Genomic DNA, 17,775 nt, shown 5'->3' with positions numbered 1-17,775 from the left:
CAAAAAAAGATGTGGTTATTCAGGGAAAGTACGTTTTTGTTTCTGATTTTGTAGCTTAAAATATAATCTGAAATAATTAATTAGCATATTTGAGGTCACCCTCCGTAAACCATGAATATTGAGTCCCAGAACGTGAAAATCCAATAATTAGATTAAAAGCTATTCAAAGTAGTCCTTTTTTTTCATACTGTACAATATTTATACTTTAACATTGCAGCGGCTCTTTCTTATTCCTTATAATTACAAACTTAACGATATTTAATAAACAATTAATTTCATATATCTATGTTCTAATAAAGCACTCAAATTTTTCACTAATAAGCAAAATAAATTAAAAAAGAACCCTTGCTTGCTTGAAAAATAAATGTTACTGCACGCGTTTATTTCATTTTAAGCACTTCTGAAATTCGGCGTTTTTCGTCTCTAAATTGGGCCTTTTTTTAAAAAAATTATTCAGAATTAATTCAGTTATCGCCTAATTTTTAAAATTAATAATAAAAAAATTTGTGAGTTGGAATACAAGGGAACTTCGTCTAAACTCTCTATCACTCGCTATTCTCTAAAACTGCTTGCACAGTTCATTAAAGATTGCTACGTGATATTGAGCTCATTTCGCTCCCTCTTTCCAACTTTATTATGCTTAATACCTAAGCTTTTATGGTTTAATATCTTTCATACTTTATATTTATTATACTAGAATCTAGACTTCAAGCGTCAACTTATCACAAAATAGAACAATTTAATTTATTGTTGAAATTAAATAACAGGAATTTTTCTTGCAATGGTTATTCAATTGTTATAGTTTGATTTACATTAGGCATGGGGTTGACACTGGGCACAGTGGGTAAAGTACGTCGGGAGTGTATACTCCTGGTAGGGCCACCCAAGGCGTGAAGGCCACACATCCAGTCACTCATCCATTCATCCACTCATCCATTACATCCAGCTAAAGTCTGTAGGCACCGGAGCTAAGTCAGTCTTCAACCGCTGGTGCTCCAGGTCTCTGACCATAGAAGCTGCTCCTTACCCCATCCATGAATTGTTCATTACCAGGCAGACTGGTTCAAGCTCCCCTGCTGGTGCTAGACTTTCTTAGAGTGAACGAGCTCTTGGACCTGATCTAGCTCTGCTGGTCATGGGGATGAGAACAACACATTAACTCCGTCATATTGCTGTTAGCAAATATGTGTTTAAATCGTCATTAAAAAATCCAAAGAAAATGTCAATGCTAGCTATTTAATTACTCAAAAACTGATTCAACTTCCCAGACAAGCTGGTGCCCATCAATCTGAAATTAGAAGATTTCGAGTCATCTCCGGCGATAGAACCCCGATACTTCACACTGACGGCTCAGTACTTTAACTCCTGGGTCACGGTGATCCAGTTTTATCTTCTTATGCAAAATTACAGTTTCAAATCTTCCTTAACTGATAGGTGTCCGAATTATGTGTTTGATACGTAGCTCTGCTTACATAAAATTATGTCAGAGATGCCAACTTGTTCCGCTTTGTAAAACAGTATTTTCTAGTGATGACGAGATATCGCTCTTGGGCTGCAATAGCTGCACAACGCAAAAAGTCAAGTTTTGAGATAAGGGGGTTTAAAGTTTTCATTGCTAAGGAAAATGCATAAGAATTGCTTTAGTTTGATTAAACGAAGATTACCTTCAAGTTGAATTATGAGTTGTTGAGTATTGCTGCTGAAAAGAATGTGTATTTTCCTATTTACACCTGCTCTTAGTCCAAAACGCGTGTTTTTTGAGTTGTGCCACTATTGCAGCCTATGAGCGATTTAATTTACTTTTAGTTTAGTATTTCATTTCAAGTAATTTTGCACCACCTCATATCAAAAACTTAAATTATGATATGAAATACAACTTCATTGCATACATGTCATGGTTACTCTTTTAAAGAGAGGGCGTAATTGTCTTTATTTCATAATTAACAATTCAACGATTTTCTTTTCAGCAATTTGCTTTACAATTTAATTCGCTACCAATATATTAAAATTTTTGCAAAATCGATCTTGTGATGTGCTGATTAATTAAGATCACAACTATTTTAAAAATATATACATTAATTAATAAACGTATGTGTCATATTACTAATCAATATTTGTCATGTTAATTAATAGATTTTTTTTTCCTTATCCAGGCAAAGGTTGCAGCTCCTTGAGGCTCCCTCTATGTCACAAGTACAAAGTTCCATATTCATATACAGTGTATCCGAACAAAATTGGTCACACTAACCAGAATGAAGCCAGCGAAGCTATGGCCCGATACGAGCCACTGGTCAGTGTGAAGTGCTACTCGTTACTCCCGCTTTTTCTCTGCACCTTATATGCACCCAAGTGCATGGGAGAGGGTACACTTATACCACCATGTCGATCATTGTGTAAAGGTATGTACATCAATTTCAAGAAAATATCACTTAATATTTAAAATAATGAAGCATTGCTGCAACCTCAATAAGGTGTTTAGCGGATCCATGCTTGTTAAAATTTCAGTATTCTGTACGAGTACGTTATTAATTTGCATTTTTTTTAAATTCGCTTTGTATTATGGTTTCAGCAAATTTGTACGATATACTGCCTTAATGTGCTCCAAACTTCTCACTAATTTTGTAAAGAAGGCATTTAAAATTCCAGAAAATAGTCAGTATCAAACAATGCTTGTATGAAAAAGTATATTTTTTCTTAAATTTACACTTGCTTCCTTTGATGGTGGTGGTCAGTCCAATTCAGTGATTAGTGGAGGTAGTATCATTGTAATGAAGCATATTTTTAGCCGTATGAGATACATTTGCTTTGGTTATGAGGTAGAGATATGTGAAGGAGGGATAGAGGGATATTAACAAATTCATTTTGAGAAAAATTGTTGATTATTTAAAGAATATAGCTATACTTATAAATAATGAAATAAAGTTCCATAAAGTAATCAAGAGATTCCTTCTCCTCACATCAAGAATTTCTGTAAAGATGAAAATTCAATGGTTGGGGTTGAGGGCCGAAGCCCCCAGGTCGAAGTCCTAATGCCAAGAATTCAAAATTAAAAGTAAAGCGAATTGCTCCCAACAGACAATTAGGAGCATTGGAAGAGATCCATAGTTGGCTTTTTATCGAAAGCTAAAATAGCCAAAAACAAAGCTATTTGGCTATAGCTAATCGCCAAAAAGGATCGTGAGAATAGCCATGAAACTGAAACATTTTTGTGATAAGAAATAAAGAATAATGAATAAAAAATATTTTTGTTTTCGATTTAGTCCCGACAGTGAATTAGTGAGTTTTAGATTCGTATTGAAATAAAAAGTTAACCGTTACTTTGATTGTTAAGAAAAGAATAAAATATTTCTATTAACTTTTTTATAAAATATAATAAAAATTAAATATTTGGCTTAATTTAATTAAAATTTAATTCATGATTAAAAAAATAAATTTAAGAAATTGAGAAATTTTAAAAGTTATGAAATATATAATGCCTATTATGGCATCACATTCTCAATATTTTTTCGCCATTTTAGAAGATAATTTATTTTTGAATTGAGAAAAAAAGAGTAAACGAAATTCTGATATTTTCAGAAACCATCAGGAAATGCAACTTTTTCTTGGGAGTATTTTCTGTGTCTTGGCCGGAGGATCTAGACTGCGATGATCTACCGGAATCAATGGATTCCGAGATATGTGTTGGACACGAGCAGATGAGAAGCCTTAACCAGACGGCAAGAGGTAATTTAATTGTTTTTAACTAGAATTTAAATAAAAGTAATTAGTTTGTCATAAGCTATTGCAATAGTAAAATTTGATGGGCTTATAGCAATAAAAATACACATATTACGATACTTATTTTAAGCTTCAGAATAGTAGGTACTTGCATCTAATTGTGCTATTATTAAGGAATACGACTAGATTCGAGAACTTTTTTTAAAAAAACTCAATATAAAATTTTGAAGGACTGTTTTATGTGTTTTATTATGTGTAAAAACTTGTAAAACTAGCAAAAAAATTATTAATTTATTTATTTGTAAAATGGCTATTTTTAGGTAAAAATAAGGCATTTCTTACATATACCTAAACACTGTAAATACAATTTTATCGCCCAAAACGAAAAACCCTATGAACATTTTATTTAGAAAGCTATTAACAATTTTGAGCTATTATCTTAAAAGCAAGTGCATATACTACTAAGTTAGGGATCATTGTAGTTAAAAAATAGCAAATTTTTAAAATTTTCCGCACGTGTCTTAGCGAAAAAACATGCATAAAAATGAAATTCCACTTTTTTCTCTTAGTTTGTAACTCAAAAATGTGAGCTATAATCATAAACACTCATGAAAAATTGTAGACTAGTATTTTAAAAAGAATATGAGATATCGAATTTAAGATGGTGAAAAATGTGGAGGGGGGAGATTTATTTTGAGATAAACGCATTTAAAGATTTAAAATCATTATCTATCCACTGTTATCGCTTTACACAAAAACTGCTATAACTTTGTAAATAATTGGAGTACATACAAAGGCAAAGTATTTTTAGAAAGCTACTACAGGAGTTCTAAATTTATAACAAACTCAATTTTGAAAATTTGGTCAAAAATCATGTTTTTTTGCCCCAGTCAGACACTTTAAGAGTTTAACCTTTTCAGCACTGAAGATGCTGTTAGTTTTCTAAATTTTTTCAAACATCTGTATACATATTACTTTTTTCTTACTAGTGTTTCTCAATTTAATTTTATTTTGATATATTGCTTCATTATAAAAATTATTTCTAGTTAATTCCTTAATAATCGAAATGAACTATATACTATAATGGGAGTGCCAAACCTTCAAGTAAAAAAATGCACATAAAATAATTAGTGCCATTTACTCATGTGTTTAGATAGATATAAATGAAACACATCAATAGGACGGTAATAAAGTTTAAACTAGTTTAATCAGTTACCCAAGTTAAATTATTAAATTATTAATGCGCAATTTCTTGCAACAATTCTGATTAAATCTGGGTTGCTTGTGATTAAATTGTTCTTAAGTATGAAACAATGGCTAAAATTTGTTTTTTTTAATTAATTAACAAATCTAAAATTTTAAAGTTTAACTACCTCGAGATTTGCAACAATTTGTAATAGTTTTTATTCCACAGTATTTTTAAAGTATATTTAAAATTACTCTTATGATTTAAAAAACAATTGAGCTACCATTGCTATTACTTGATTGAAAACTTCATTTTCTTCAAAAGTATACAAATAAAAGTAGACATGTTTCGAGCATTCAAAAACAGGCGCCCATTATCTAGATGAGCTTATTTTTAATCAAGTAATATCTTACCACTTCAGTTTCTTAGGATATTTATTTATCATTGCTTACATTTCAAAAATGAAAGGAATTTTTCAACCACTTTTACAGCTTGCTACAATGGATTCCGATGCGACAAAACTAGATGTCTTCCTCAGTCTTGGGTTTGTGACGGATTCTCAGATTGTACAGATGAAGCTGACGAAAAGAATTGCAGTTGGTCTCTTTTTCTCTTCCTTTTTTACATAATCTCTTTGCGCTGGTTGACCACGAAAACTTAATTTCATGTTTTAAAATCTACACAATACAACTATTTTCTAAATACTCAGACCACAACAGTTCAGTTTCTTTGAGGGGAAAAAATATCAATGCTTTTTTTTACTACGTATTGCATTGGATTCACTAAGTATTGCTTTTAATTTACTAAGTAAGTGTATTATTGTATTGTATTACACTGTTAAAATTTTCCTTCTAAAATTACGGTAATATAACTGGCAGCTGTCTGTCCATCCGATTAACTATAAAGTTTACGGAAAAGAAAAAATTTTTCCTTTTATGGTGTTATAACCATTTACAAAAATATCGTTATAAAACCATGAATACAAAACTATATGGTTTTTTAACCATTTACAACTAGCATTTTTTAAAAAAGTAATAATTTTTTAACTAGACATAAAGTTAGAACTAGGTTAAAGTTGAACTAGGTTAAAGTCCTAGTTTACTGCTATTAGTAATCTGATTTAATTATAATCATTAGCTGGATCTTTATTTATAAATACTTGTTTGAGAAAATTTAAAAACAAGAAGAATTATTTTAGTTTATTAAAATTATCAAATTTTGATCCAGCAAATGTTTGCATACAGGGACTGCTCGAAACAAGTATGGGCGCTAGGCCCACCAAATTGTTCAGGCCTCTTGCTCATTTAAATTAACCTACTTAAGAGTACAGTCTTAACATAAGAAAAAACCGCTATTTGTAGCAGAGAGTTTTTTTTAATTTAAAAAAGAATATCAGCTGGGAAAAAGCAATAACTCTAATGACTTTTTACGAATTTTTGAGGATTCTTCAGAAATTATTGTTCCTAGTGTCATAAACCAGACCTGTTGAGCGTATGCGGTTATCAGATAATATTTCCATATCTTTTTTATTTATCTATATGCAAATCTAACCAATTATTTGGCAACAATTTATTGAAACCTAACTACAAATCTTCCGTTTAACTATTTTTCCAAAACCAATTAAACAGACTATCTTGTGAGTAGCATTTGATTCCGTTTTCCAACTAAAAACCATTGCCATTTAAGTAAAGTGAATAAAAAGTCAAGAAGAGGAAGACAGAGGATTATGTCATGAGTGTTGCCGCTGCAATAATCTGTCATAAAATATTTCAGTTTTGTAATAAACGGGATTTTTACGCTCTGATGCCCAAGTCTAATTGTAAAACTGTTTTAACGATAAGGTTGAAAAAATATTTTCCAAAATATTTCTTACCCATATTTAGTAATTAATATTTATCTTAAACACCTAAAAGCAATAGACTTATGTTATCACAGTGTTTTTTCTTAAGATAAAACTTGGGTGCATTGCAAAGAAAACTAGAGATCAGCTGACGGGGCATCACATATTTCACCACCAATAGGTCAAGCAAACAACTGCTTGCTGACAAGCATATTTTGCATTTTTGAATTTAGGATGCAATATATATTAATTTTCAGCAATAAACGAAATTTGGGGGTCGTAAATTCGAAAAAAAATCCGACCGAGAAGGGGTTAATAGAGTAAAAATATTTTTTATTCATTTTATATTTTACCTATATAGGCGTATCAATTCCAGGTAATTGTGGACCTGATCAATTCTACTGTGGACATGGTAGTTGCATAGATAAAGGTCTAGTTTGTGACGGAATCAGAGATTGTCCAGATGGTCGTGAAGAAAGGAGATGCCGTATGTTTATTTCTAATTATCCGTTTAGTTGCATGAATTTTAAATAAATACCAATTTGCTAACGAAATTACATTCAATATCGAAGCTCAAAAGTAATACCCTAAGTGATGAAAATAATTAGCATTGTAAAGCTGTTTTAAATTAAAATTTACTTCCTTTAACTATTCTTTTTATTCCAATTTCAAGCGTCATAGCTCCACACTCACATCGATGAAGGCCCAGCTAAAAAAAACTTTTCTTCGAGGCTCTATATTTTGCAGGATAATTTTGATCATATCTGAGCAGGCTTCACATTGGGAGACGCGTTCCCTCCTATTTAACCAAAATGCAGGAATTTACTGACATCTTGCATATATTCTAATACTACAGTCACAGACATTTATAAAAGCCAAAACTATGTACAGTAAAACTTGTGTAAGTTGACCACTTGTGGTGCATTGTTTTAGTGGTCAACTTAGACAAGTGGTCAACTTATAGAGGGGGTGGGTCATTGGGGGGGGTCATTCGTTTCCTATATCAAGTTGCTATAAATATATTTTTTTTTTTTTACTTGACTTAAAAATTTTATTCAGAAAATATGCAAATGAATATCGTAGGAAATGTGTTTAAACCTGAATGAACTTCAATTTGATACATATAATTCTAATATTTAACTAATTTTTTTTTAAAAATTATTTCGTTAGTTATGCATGCGAAGTGTTTAATAAATATAATTCCTTAAAATATCAGAACACGAAAACATGTAATTTGAAAACTTTAACAAAATAAAATTATTTGAACACTTTAAAATTTATTTACTACACTTAAAGATCAAAGACCACAAATAAAGAATCAAAGCATATTTCAGAGCATTCATTTATTCAAATGCTCACTATTGCAATTGGAAGAGCAACTTTTCAACTAACACACCTGTTTTCAATGAACGGATGAAAGAACTGGTCAAAAGCTGACCCCTTACAGTTTCCCCTGATGGTCAACTCACAAAAGGGTTTAGATTAGCGTTTTTCACTATTTCACACAAAAAAACAAGTGAAATTTTAACATACATTGCCAGAATGACAGAAAATTTTCTGAATTTTTTTTTCTAGTCAACTTATGAGGGTTTTAGAATAGAATTTCATGATACTTCTAGATAAAATTGACTTATTTCAGTGATCAACAAACAAGATAGACAGGTGGTCAAGTTACAAAGGTTTTGCTTCTGTATATTATATAGGAAAAATTCCGTTCTTGATAATTGAGGTCAACTTATGCAGGTGTCCAACTTACAAGGGTGGTCAACTTGGCAGGTTTCACTGTATTAGAAGTATCTCTAATAAATAAAAGAAAAAGTGGAGGGGTGGAACCCTGTAAATAATGTGAAACTTGTTGAAAACTTACGAAAAGTGATAGCAAGTAATTTCCTCAATCTGTAGTTGAAGAACATGATATTTTCTTCATCCCGTCGTACAGTTCTATTCCTACTTTCAAGGGGGGAAATTCACCGGTCTCATCGTGAAGTTTTCACAATTTGGAGAAGGTTAATTCCAACTAGTATTTTTGTTACATTTTCGACAAAAAAAATTGGTCGTTGTAAGACACGGAGATTTATGAAAAAATGTTAAAACAATTTTCAATGATAAAATCTTTCTTCTGTTTTCTGATTTTGTTTCAGCTCACACCAAGTCCAAGAGAACAATGTTTGAAGCATGGAACTTTATGGATATAGGTGTTATAGAACTTGACTTTTGGCCTTGTACAACTGGTCCAATTGGCAGCTTGCTTGGTGATAAGTGAAACGTTTTGAACTGTAATTGTATAGCGGGAACAATTAATATAAAATAAATCAAAAAATTTTCCTCATCATCAGCAGTCCTGATGTGCATCAGTTCTATTTTCCTTGCCTGACAAATAATGTATTCATGTTTTGTCCTAGTTAGATTGACTCAAATTTGATGCAACGTGCTTATTCTATGATTCGAAATTCTCAGAAGAAAAAAAATAAGTAGCTGTGAGTACAGTGCCTGATGTACTTATCTTGAGCCCATACCAAATGAGAAGGGACTATTAATGGCATATATCTTTGCTGCTCTTGTCAGTGACTTTGTTCAGCTTTATTCTAAAAATAATATACTTCTTGCGTGATTGAGAACCATATATCAGTACTTTTTTATCTATATTTTATATCCGTCGTTGAGCAGCCGACCCAATTTTGGGTTTTACAACTGCTTATGCTCAACTCCGTAGCCTTGTAATTTTGAACCAATCCAGAAGACAAGGAAACTCCTGGATCAGTACCCCCAGAGATATTGATTTGTTACTGGCACATGGAAGACTTTGCGATTAGACAGGTTTAACGTGCATCAATCACCATTTACTACACGGGGAGTTTTCGGCCATCTGGGATCGAACCCGCGAACTCTTGGACATGGGCCCAGTGTCCTACCAGCCAGGCTATCCCGGCCCGAATTTCGGTACTTACTCTGATCATTGTAATAATAATAATAATACTAAAGGCATCGCTCTAAGGTCCCATATTACGCATATCATATACCTCAAGAGGGAGCCACATTTTTCGCAAAATAAGTTGAGGGATTTCAGCAATTTAAATATTAACACAAATTCAAAACGAATCGAGGTTTCACACTAATACTCTTTTCCTATATATCAAAAAGCTCATTAACTTTATTCATAATATACCGTATATTTCAGTACGCCTAAATGGAAAAGAAGGCCAAAGTGGTGAAGGTAGACTTGAGGCATATAGTCTCATCACAGATAGCTGGCAACCAGTATGTGGTGACCAATGGGACACCGACTCTATGAGCCCAAGAGCTTGCCAGATGCTTGGATATAAGTATGATATTTTTCATATTACATCAAAAAATTCATTTACATTTTATTTTTTTCTATGAAATTTTTATAAAAAAAAACTTTTTCTACAGAGCTTAAAAATCCTATTGTTACTGAATAGTTATTAAGTTAAAAATCTTATGTAGTCTTAAAACCAGACAATATTAAATCAAGCGAAAAACTTAACCTGTATTTGATAAATGAAACTTCTAAAACTAAATTGAATCAAATTTCGAAGTCAGTTTGACCAAATTGTATACAGCTAAACAGCAAAATAACTATTTTCTGTAAAATATATTCGCCGCTAAATCACGGCAGTAACCAGCAAAAGTGTTCCAAGTACTGACAGTTAAAATAAATTTATGTCCGTAAAGCTATCAATACCATAAAAATACAGGTCTACCCACAAATTTCTTTCTTGTAAAATATATGACCACTCACCATAAAATAACGTTATACTCGTAAAAGCTATAATTGTATTTTTATATTGTATTATTCTTATCTGTGTCCTCATTCTCAGAAATGTAAAGGAAACAAGATTAAGAGATGAAGTTTTACCAGCAGAAAACAGAGTTGCAACTGGAACAGCAGTTGATATAAAGAAACAAATGAAATCATTGTTTTCTAGAAGCCAGTAAGTTTTCTTTTACAAACCTATATTTTTTAACTAATTGCTTTATACAAATAGAGTACAAGAAATTGAAAATATTTTAAAAAAACACTGTAAAAAATATTGAAATTTTACGAAATTTATTTCGCTTTGACGAAACCGTGTCCTTGGAAATGCTCCGAGCGAGCATTTCGTAAATTTGAAGAAATTACTACTTTCCATTCGTTTGAGATACAAAACTCGCCAAAAGAGCTAAACTATGCATCGAGCAACTCCATTTATTAGAAATGCAACAAAAAATAAAAAAGAGTATGAGCGAAAAAGTCACTTAATCCTCAAAAAAGGATTGGAACCTGGAAAACCAAGCTAAGACGGCTTGGTTTTCCAAGTTCCAATCCTTTTTTGAATGATAAGATAACCCTTTATCATTCCGTCATAAAGTGTTAATAGTTTTAAAATCAGATAAATTGTTTGAGAACTTCCAGAATCCACTGAGGACGCAAGAGTTTGAAAGAAGTTTCGTCAAATGTATAAGGGTTCATGTTTCGACCGAAAAAATCACATCATTTCGTAACGAATTATCAAAATAACGAAACACAACTCAAAGAATGCAGATTCGTGAAAATTGAGAGTTATATCCCTGAACATTACGTAAAAAAATAATTGATTAAAAGCAAAAAAGTGGCAGCAAATTAAAGCGTTTTTTTTTTCAAAATAATTTACAAATAAAAGTCATTTTAATATCAAGCTAAACATGAAAATCTAAATAATACAAACTTGAGACATTTTATGATCTTTGTACAAAAAAAAGTAGAGCAAAACAATGTTTGTTTTGATACTTTTACTTAATAAAATTCACATAGATGTGGGATGGGACATTTTTTTTCAATTTTAATCAATCAAAACAAAAAAGTCGAAAGTTTTTTGCATTAAAGCCTACAGAGGAAAATAATTAATATCTTTCTACAAGAAAATTAGATATCATTACCTTTTAAATAACTATTAAAACAACTTTACTAGAAATAACATAAAAATAATTTTAATTGTTCTGTAATTTTTTTTAATTCCGGTATATAAATATTTAGATTTTTATTTCGTGTCCAATATTTTTTTTTAGTTCCGAAATCACCACCCTTAATATAATTAATAAGAACCCATTTAAGAAGTAAGCATGTAAAATTTCCCACATTATTATTTGAGAGGAGCAAAAGACAATATCCGAACATGGCGAATCGGTGTCAATCAAAATTATACATTTAAACACATTTCATACCCATCTAATTGTACTAATTTTGAATCTTTAATGTGAATATTACTTTTATATTTTACTAATTTTTTCAAACATATATGTATGTATTAAGTACAATTTATAATTTTCATCTCGCTTGTCTTTAAAATCTATAGTGCAAAAGTTAGAAATTATGTGCGTGACAATTAAAAACTTGCCCAAAACGATGTATTTCTAGAGCTAAGTAAATAATTCCAAGAAACAGAAGCGATACGATATTATTTGATTAAAAAACTTCATTCGTTTCAGAAAAAAAAGCAGTCGACTTGTTTCAATCATTCAAAAATTGGCGCCCATTTTCTAGACTTAAGGACTCAGAAAGGAATGAGAAGTGATTTAAAATATAAAGCGCAAAGTTGCCAACGAAAAATGGAAAATAAGAATGAGAAACAAAACCAGAAAAGCCTCAATAGCCGAGAGAGAATAAAATAAAGATGAAAAAAAAACAGGCCAATAAAATAAGCAAGCAGAGCTCCTTTCAGCCACAGTAGTTTTTCTTATTCTATTTTTCAACCTTATTTTTATTCTCTCTCGGTTTCTGACGTTTTTCTAGTTTTTTTCCTCACCTTTATTTCACATTCTTTTCTGACAACTTAGCATTTTATATTTCAAATTACTTTTGTTTCTACGCATTCAAGTCTGGAAAGTCTTGAAAAGGGGAGCATATTTTTGAGTGCTTGAAGCATGTCGACTGTTACTTCCAATCTGTATAATTTAAAAGCGAATTAAGTATTTTAATCAAGTAATTTCTGGAACTATACTTTTTTAATTAATGTTTTTCGTGTAAATTAAAATGTCTCGTTTGTATTCCTCGCTGCTAATTTATTGATTTCCTTTTGTATTTTGAAGCAAAGGTTGCGGAGAAGACAATGTCTACGTATATCTCAAGTGTCAAGAATTTGGTGAGAGTTTAATTTTATAAAAATGCATTTTCATTTCATATAGTAATTCTATCTTAAAGTTCTGCTTTGTTTAATGTCAAAATGACGAGACTACAGCAAGCGAACTTTCTGGACAACTACGCGTCTGAAACAATCTAAGGTTCTAATTACTAATAAATAATTTTTCTTTAAAAATGAATGAAATTGAACTTTAAATTGCTATTTTACATATTATAACCGTCGTTGAACAGAAGGCTCAATTTTGAGTTTATGACTATTAATGTTCAACTACGTAGCCTTGTAATTTTGAACCCAATCCAGAAAACAAGAGAACTCCTGTATCAATTATTGGAAGAAATTTGACTTCGTGGAGGATTTTTTCGATGGAACTAACCAGCAAAAGTAAATTAAACTGAATAAATGATTTTTAATCATGCACTAATTTGTCATGAAAAAATTACCACATTTCTCAAATGTTATCACATATTATGAAACCATATATTACTGATAATTTTATCGAAATCATGATCAAAAAACTTTGGTAAGAATTACCGAGCATTTTGGTGCTAACATAGAGTCAAAAACACCGTAAATTATACCATATTCTCGTAGTTTTGACCATACTTTTTTTTATCGGTTCAAGTTAGTTAAAATCAATGCTGTTGTTACTTATGCCACTTGCCAATCAGCAAGCCTGCTTGAAAATAGGAACATTTTTAAGTCAGATGGTGAGTTTCTTGTCTTTTCAGTGGTGCCAGCGATTTCCAAGAATACGACTTCAACCACACATACTGCACAACCCGTTTTACATGGAGGACTAAACCATACTCCATTCCTTTATACATAGATCGTAACTTCGACCTGAACTAGAGAACGATCAATCTTCAATTCAGTACCCCCAGAGGTGTTGATTAGTTATAGGAACTAAGAGGACTTTGTGAGCTCCACAGATTTAACGTACACTAGTCACCATTTAGTTACTCCACAGATTAACGTGGACTAGTCACACGGGGATTCTTGGGCCGATGGGATTCGAACTCCAGCTCTCCCGAATATGAGTCCAACGTCCTACCAACCAGGCTATCCTGGTCCCCTATGTAAACAAATGAAAACAAATTTTAACCCAAGATGTCAACAAAATAAATCTAGTTTCAAAAGTATCTTTATTGAGAAAGAATGTCAGCTAAGAAATAAAAACTTGAAAGTAAAATCTTAAGAAGAAGAAGAAAAAAAAGTTATTGAAAACAAGAGTACAAAATAAATGCAAGCAGCGAAATTTTAGAGTCATAATTCCAAAATGTAAGCAGAAAGTAAATGTAAATGTAGAAAGATGAAATTTTAGCCTTCAAAGATTTCAAAATGTAAGCAAGAAAACAAAGAGCTCCTTTTACCCGAGGCCTTTAGTCCAAGAAAACATCAATAAAACTTTTTTGTAAATTCAGAAAATAAACAATACCGATAAAAGTTTTCTCAACTAACTGTGCTTTAATATTTATAAGGAAATCTAACTATGAATGATGTCTATATGATGAATCTATATGATGAATCTATATATGACTCTGCTATCATAGGAAATAACATTTAATTTTTCTTTTTTACTAAATTAAAATTTATTAAATTAATAGTTACCCCATAATATTTGAAAACAGATGTTATATATAAATTAAAATTTAGATAAAAATGCTACTTCAATCCAAGAATATTTCATTTAAAAAATTATTAATGTGTGTTTAAACGTCATAAAGAACGATAAGCTTATAATTGAATAGATGGGTTCGAAAACATGTTATGTCCTTTTTCAAACTAACAAAGATACTGTTTTATACATACAGGATTATCTATAATCAACACCTTTAACATATATATATTTAGTGTATTAGTTAGGAATTAAAATGAAAATGCACACATATTAGGTTCATAAAAAAAAGATAGATCAATAAAAAAGCAATAAGTTTTCATAATCTGACAAATCAATGTTGAAATAAGCTAATGTTGAGAACATCGAAATTCGTTGGCTGATATTTAAAGGTGTTTCTACTTCTCGTCTTTTATCTCTCCTCTATTTCCACGGGAAATCAATCAGGCTTTGATGTTTCATTCAGCCACCTTCTTCAATAATGATTTGTGAGATTTCGATAGCATTTTTGTTTTTTACTCACTTAAATAATAATTTACAACCCCGAGTAGACTAATCCTAAGATAAGGCTCCCAGGATCACCGAAGTCGAGAAAGCTGGCTGCGTTCAGTGAATGGATGGGTGATCACTTTGATCAACCTGCAAAGGGACCAAGGATGCGAGGGATCGGTCCTCGTTAAACTGTTCTACCATAAAGTGCTCGACTTTGCTTGCAGTTCGTCCGGCAAAATTAGGACCTCTGCACAGGATCAAAATTGTGCTCATCTGCAGAGGATCAAAATTGCGATCATTTGCAGAAGATCAAAATTCTGCTCTTCTGCAGTGGATCAAAATTGTGTTCATCTGCAGAGGATCAAAATTTTGTTCATCTGCAGAGGATCAAAATTATGATCATCTGCAGAGATTCCGATACAGTCTTCGGATCGCCCTCAAGGTTTCCAGACCATCTCAAACAAATAATTATCAGCTCTATTCTTACGTAAATAAAGTATTTTTAGTACAACGCCCAATGTTTGTACATTTTTGACAATCGATTCTATAAGTAGATGAAGGGCATTGATTACGAAATTACCTGCATAAAGAAACTTTTGACATGTGTTTCACCTACCATGAAATAATTAGCCGTCTCGTGTCAAAATAAACAGAATTTGGCTTACGTTTCTAATGAAATTAAGTGTTAATTCAAATCAATGAATTCGATAACCATTTTTCTACTACACCAAAACAATTTTCGTTCAAAAATGAAGAACTCCTATTATCAGTTTTGTTCATAGTCCAAAATAAGCAACTAATTGCAATGTATATTCAAAGCAAACCACGACTATCAACATAACAATTGTTGTTATTTCTTTTCTCAGAATGTGGCAAAACAGCTATTTCTGTTGGAGGAAATAAAGCAACATGGCGCATTGTTGGCGGTAAAGAATCCGAACCTGGTGCTTGGCCGTGGCTTGTGGCTTTGCATGGAGGTCCAGATGAAGTTTTCTTTTGTGGAGGTGTTTTGATTTCCGAGTGGTGGGTTTTATCAGCTGCTCATTGTGTTGGAAAGTAAGTAAAATTTAAAACACGGGGATGAAATCGAAACTAAATATGTGGGTGTGGAATATTTATCTTTCAAAAATATTTAAATTCTCGATTAGAAAATTTCAAACAAGTCTTTCCTTATCTTTTTACTAGTTTATGATTATTTTAAAAGAAAAACTATCTAGTCGATTATTTATTTTCAATTTTATAAAATGAGCCAGGTGCTTGATCAGATTCATTTTATAACATACTAACAGAATAGCCATTCGCCGTACTGGATAAATAAGTAAACTGTCAATAAATCAGTACGGACGCACACTACAAAATCATGCATGAAACTAAAAGACATATACCAACTTAATCTATAAAAGTTAAATAATTCCGGGTTAGTGTTTTTTTTTTTTTTTGTAATTTATTTATTATTTTTTCACATTAAATCAAAGCATGTTTCTAGTGTTTTATTCCATTATAATAAAGATTAATGTATTCAGTATGATTTGGCAATTTGTTGTTGCTTGAGGCACACTTCTGGTAGTCATAATTCACCACAAACAAGCGATTTTTATCTGATACTATCCGTTTCGAGAGCCCTTAAAAAAACCTTTCACAATATCTTTATTAAGACTACATTGTTTCAATGTAGTTTCAACAAGTACTAAACATAGTAATTGGGTTTGTATTAGAATATTTGGTGCATACTGAAACAGCACCAATTACCATAATACCAAAAATGCTTATTACCAAACTTGATTAAGCAACATTAGCATCAATAAAACTATGGCGATGTTTCTTGTTTTTTTTTTCCTTAACGAATTAGTACCAATACTTCATTAATTTGTTTCAATTAGTACCTATTGCCATAATTAATTAAGCAGCAATGGCATCTATTAGAAGTATAGTGATTTTTCACGTTTCACCTAAACGAATTAATACTATTATTAATTAATTAAACATCTAATTAATTAATATCTAATTAATTAATTATCTAATTAATTATCTAATTAATTAATCTATTAATTAATTAAACATCTAAGAATGAGTAACAAACTCGTTTTTTAATGTTAACTATAAGCTAGCACACATCACTGATGTAACTATTTAAAGCCTTTGAAGAAACAGAATTATCTCCAGTTTCAGTTTTATGAATGGCAAGATTAAAACCAATGAAAAAATTCTAACCTCCAAAGGTCTCTCCTGAAAGATTCAATAGAAATATGTGAACGATTTTTAGGATAGAGGGAAAAATTTACCCCTTTCATTTACTATCCAAATTTCAGGACGTTAGTAGAAATGGTTCTGGAATTATAAGAGATACGCACATAAAAACTCTTCATTTTATTATTGTAGAAGGGTTGCCCAAATGAAAAGTGAACATGCGTGATAAAGTCAGAAATACTGTACCGATATCAGCGCCACATTTCAGGATTTTGAACTTAGGTAATAAATTATACTACATATTTTTTTTAACTTATTCGTTATACACAATACATAAACATTTCATATAAGGAAATTTAAAGTGAATGAAAGGACTTATACTAACTTCGATGCACCTCGAACAAAACAATACACAATCGTACAATTTTCGAATTGTACAAAGCAAAATTCCATGATTACGGGAAGGTGATCGCAATGCGGATATTTATCACCTACGGTTTGTTTTTATATTAAACATTCTCTGTAATAAGCAGACCAGGAATAAATCGTTTTTAAACATATTTTATGAAAGGCAGGCTTCGTATCGAATGAGCTAAGAATCCGTCTTCCTTGAATACAT

The 17,775-nt window shown here is 31.2% G+C and overlaps 1 protein-coding gene across 2 annotated transcripts in view; it reads left to right on the top strand.

Moving 5' to 3' along the window:
- LOC107457174 (transmembrane protease serine 2) overlaps positions 1-17,775 on the top strand; it is a 125,113-nt gene that overhangs the window by 99,239 nt on the left and 8,099 nt on the right. For both annotated transcript variants that reach the window (XM_043040207.2, XM_071182434.1), the window contains exons 5-12: positions 2,154-2,399; positions 3,577-3,723; positions 5,395-5,499; positions 7,120-7,230; positions 9,922-10,066; positions 10,583-10,696; positions 12,810-12,862; positions 15,836-16,025. In XM_043040207.2, the coding sequence (XP_042896141.1) occupies positions 2,154-2,399; positions 3,577-3,723; positions 5,395-5,499; positions 7,120-7,230; positions 9,922-10,066; positions 10,583-10,696; positions 12,810-12,862; positions 15,836-16,025 (1,111 nt within the window). The remainder of the gene's footprint in view (positions 1-2,153; positions 2,400-3,576; positions 3,724-5,394; positions 5,500-7,119; positions 7,231-9,921; positions 10,067-10,582; positions 10,697-12,809; positions 12,863-15,835; positions 16,026-17,775) is intronic.

This window comes from Parasteatoda tepidariorum, chromosome 6, assembly GCF_043381705.1.
Source record: "Parasteatoda tepidariorum isolate YZ-2023 chromosome 6, CAS_Ptep_4.0, whole genome shotgun sequence".
Taxonomy (NCBI): Eukaryota; Metazoa; Arthropoda; class Arachnida; order Araneae; family Theridiidae; genus Parasteatoda; species Parasteatoda tepidariorum.
Note: the sequence above shows the minus strand (reverse complement) of the source record. Positions and strands in the feature narration are given on the sequence as shown.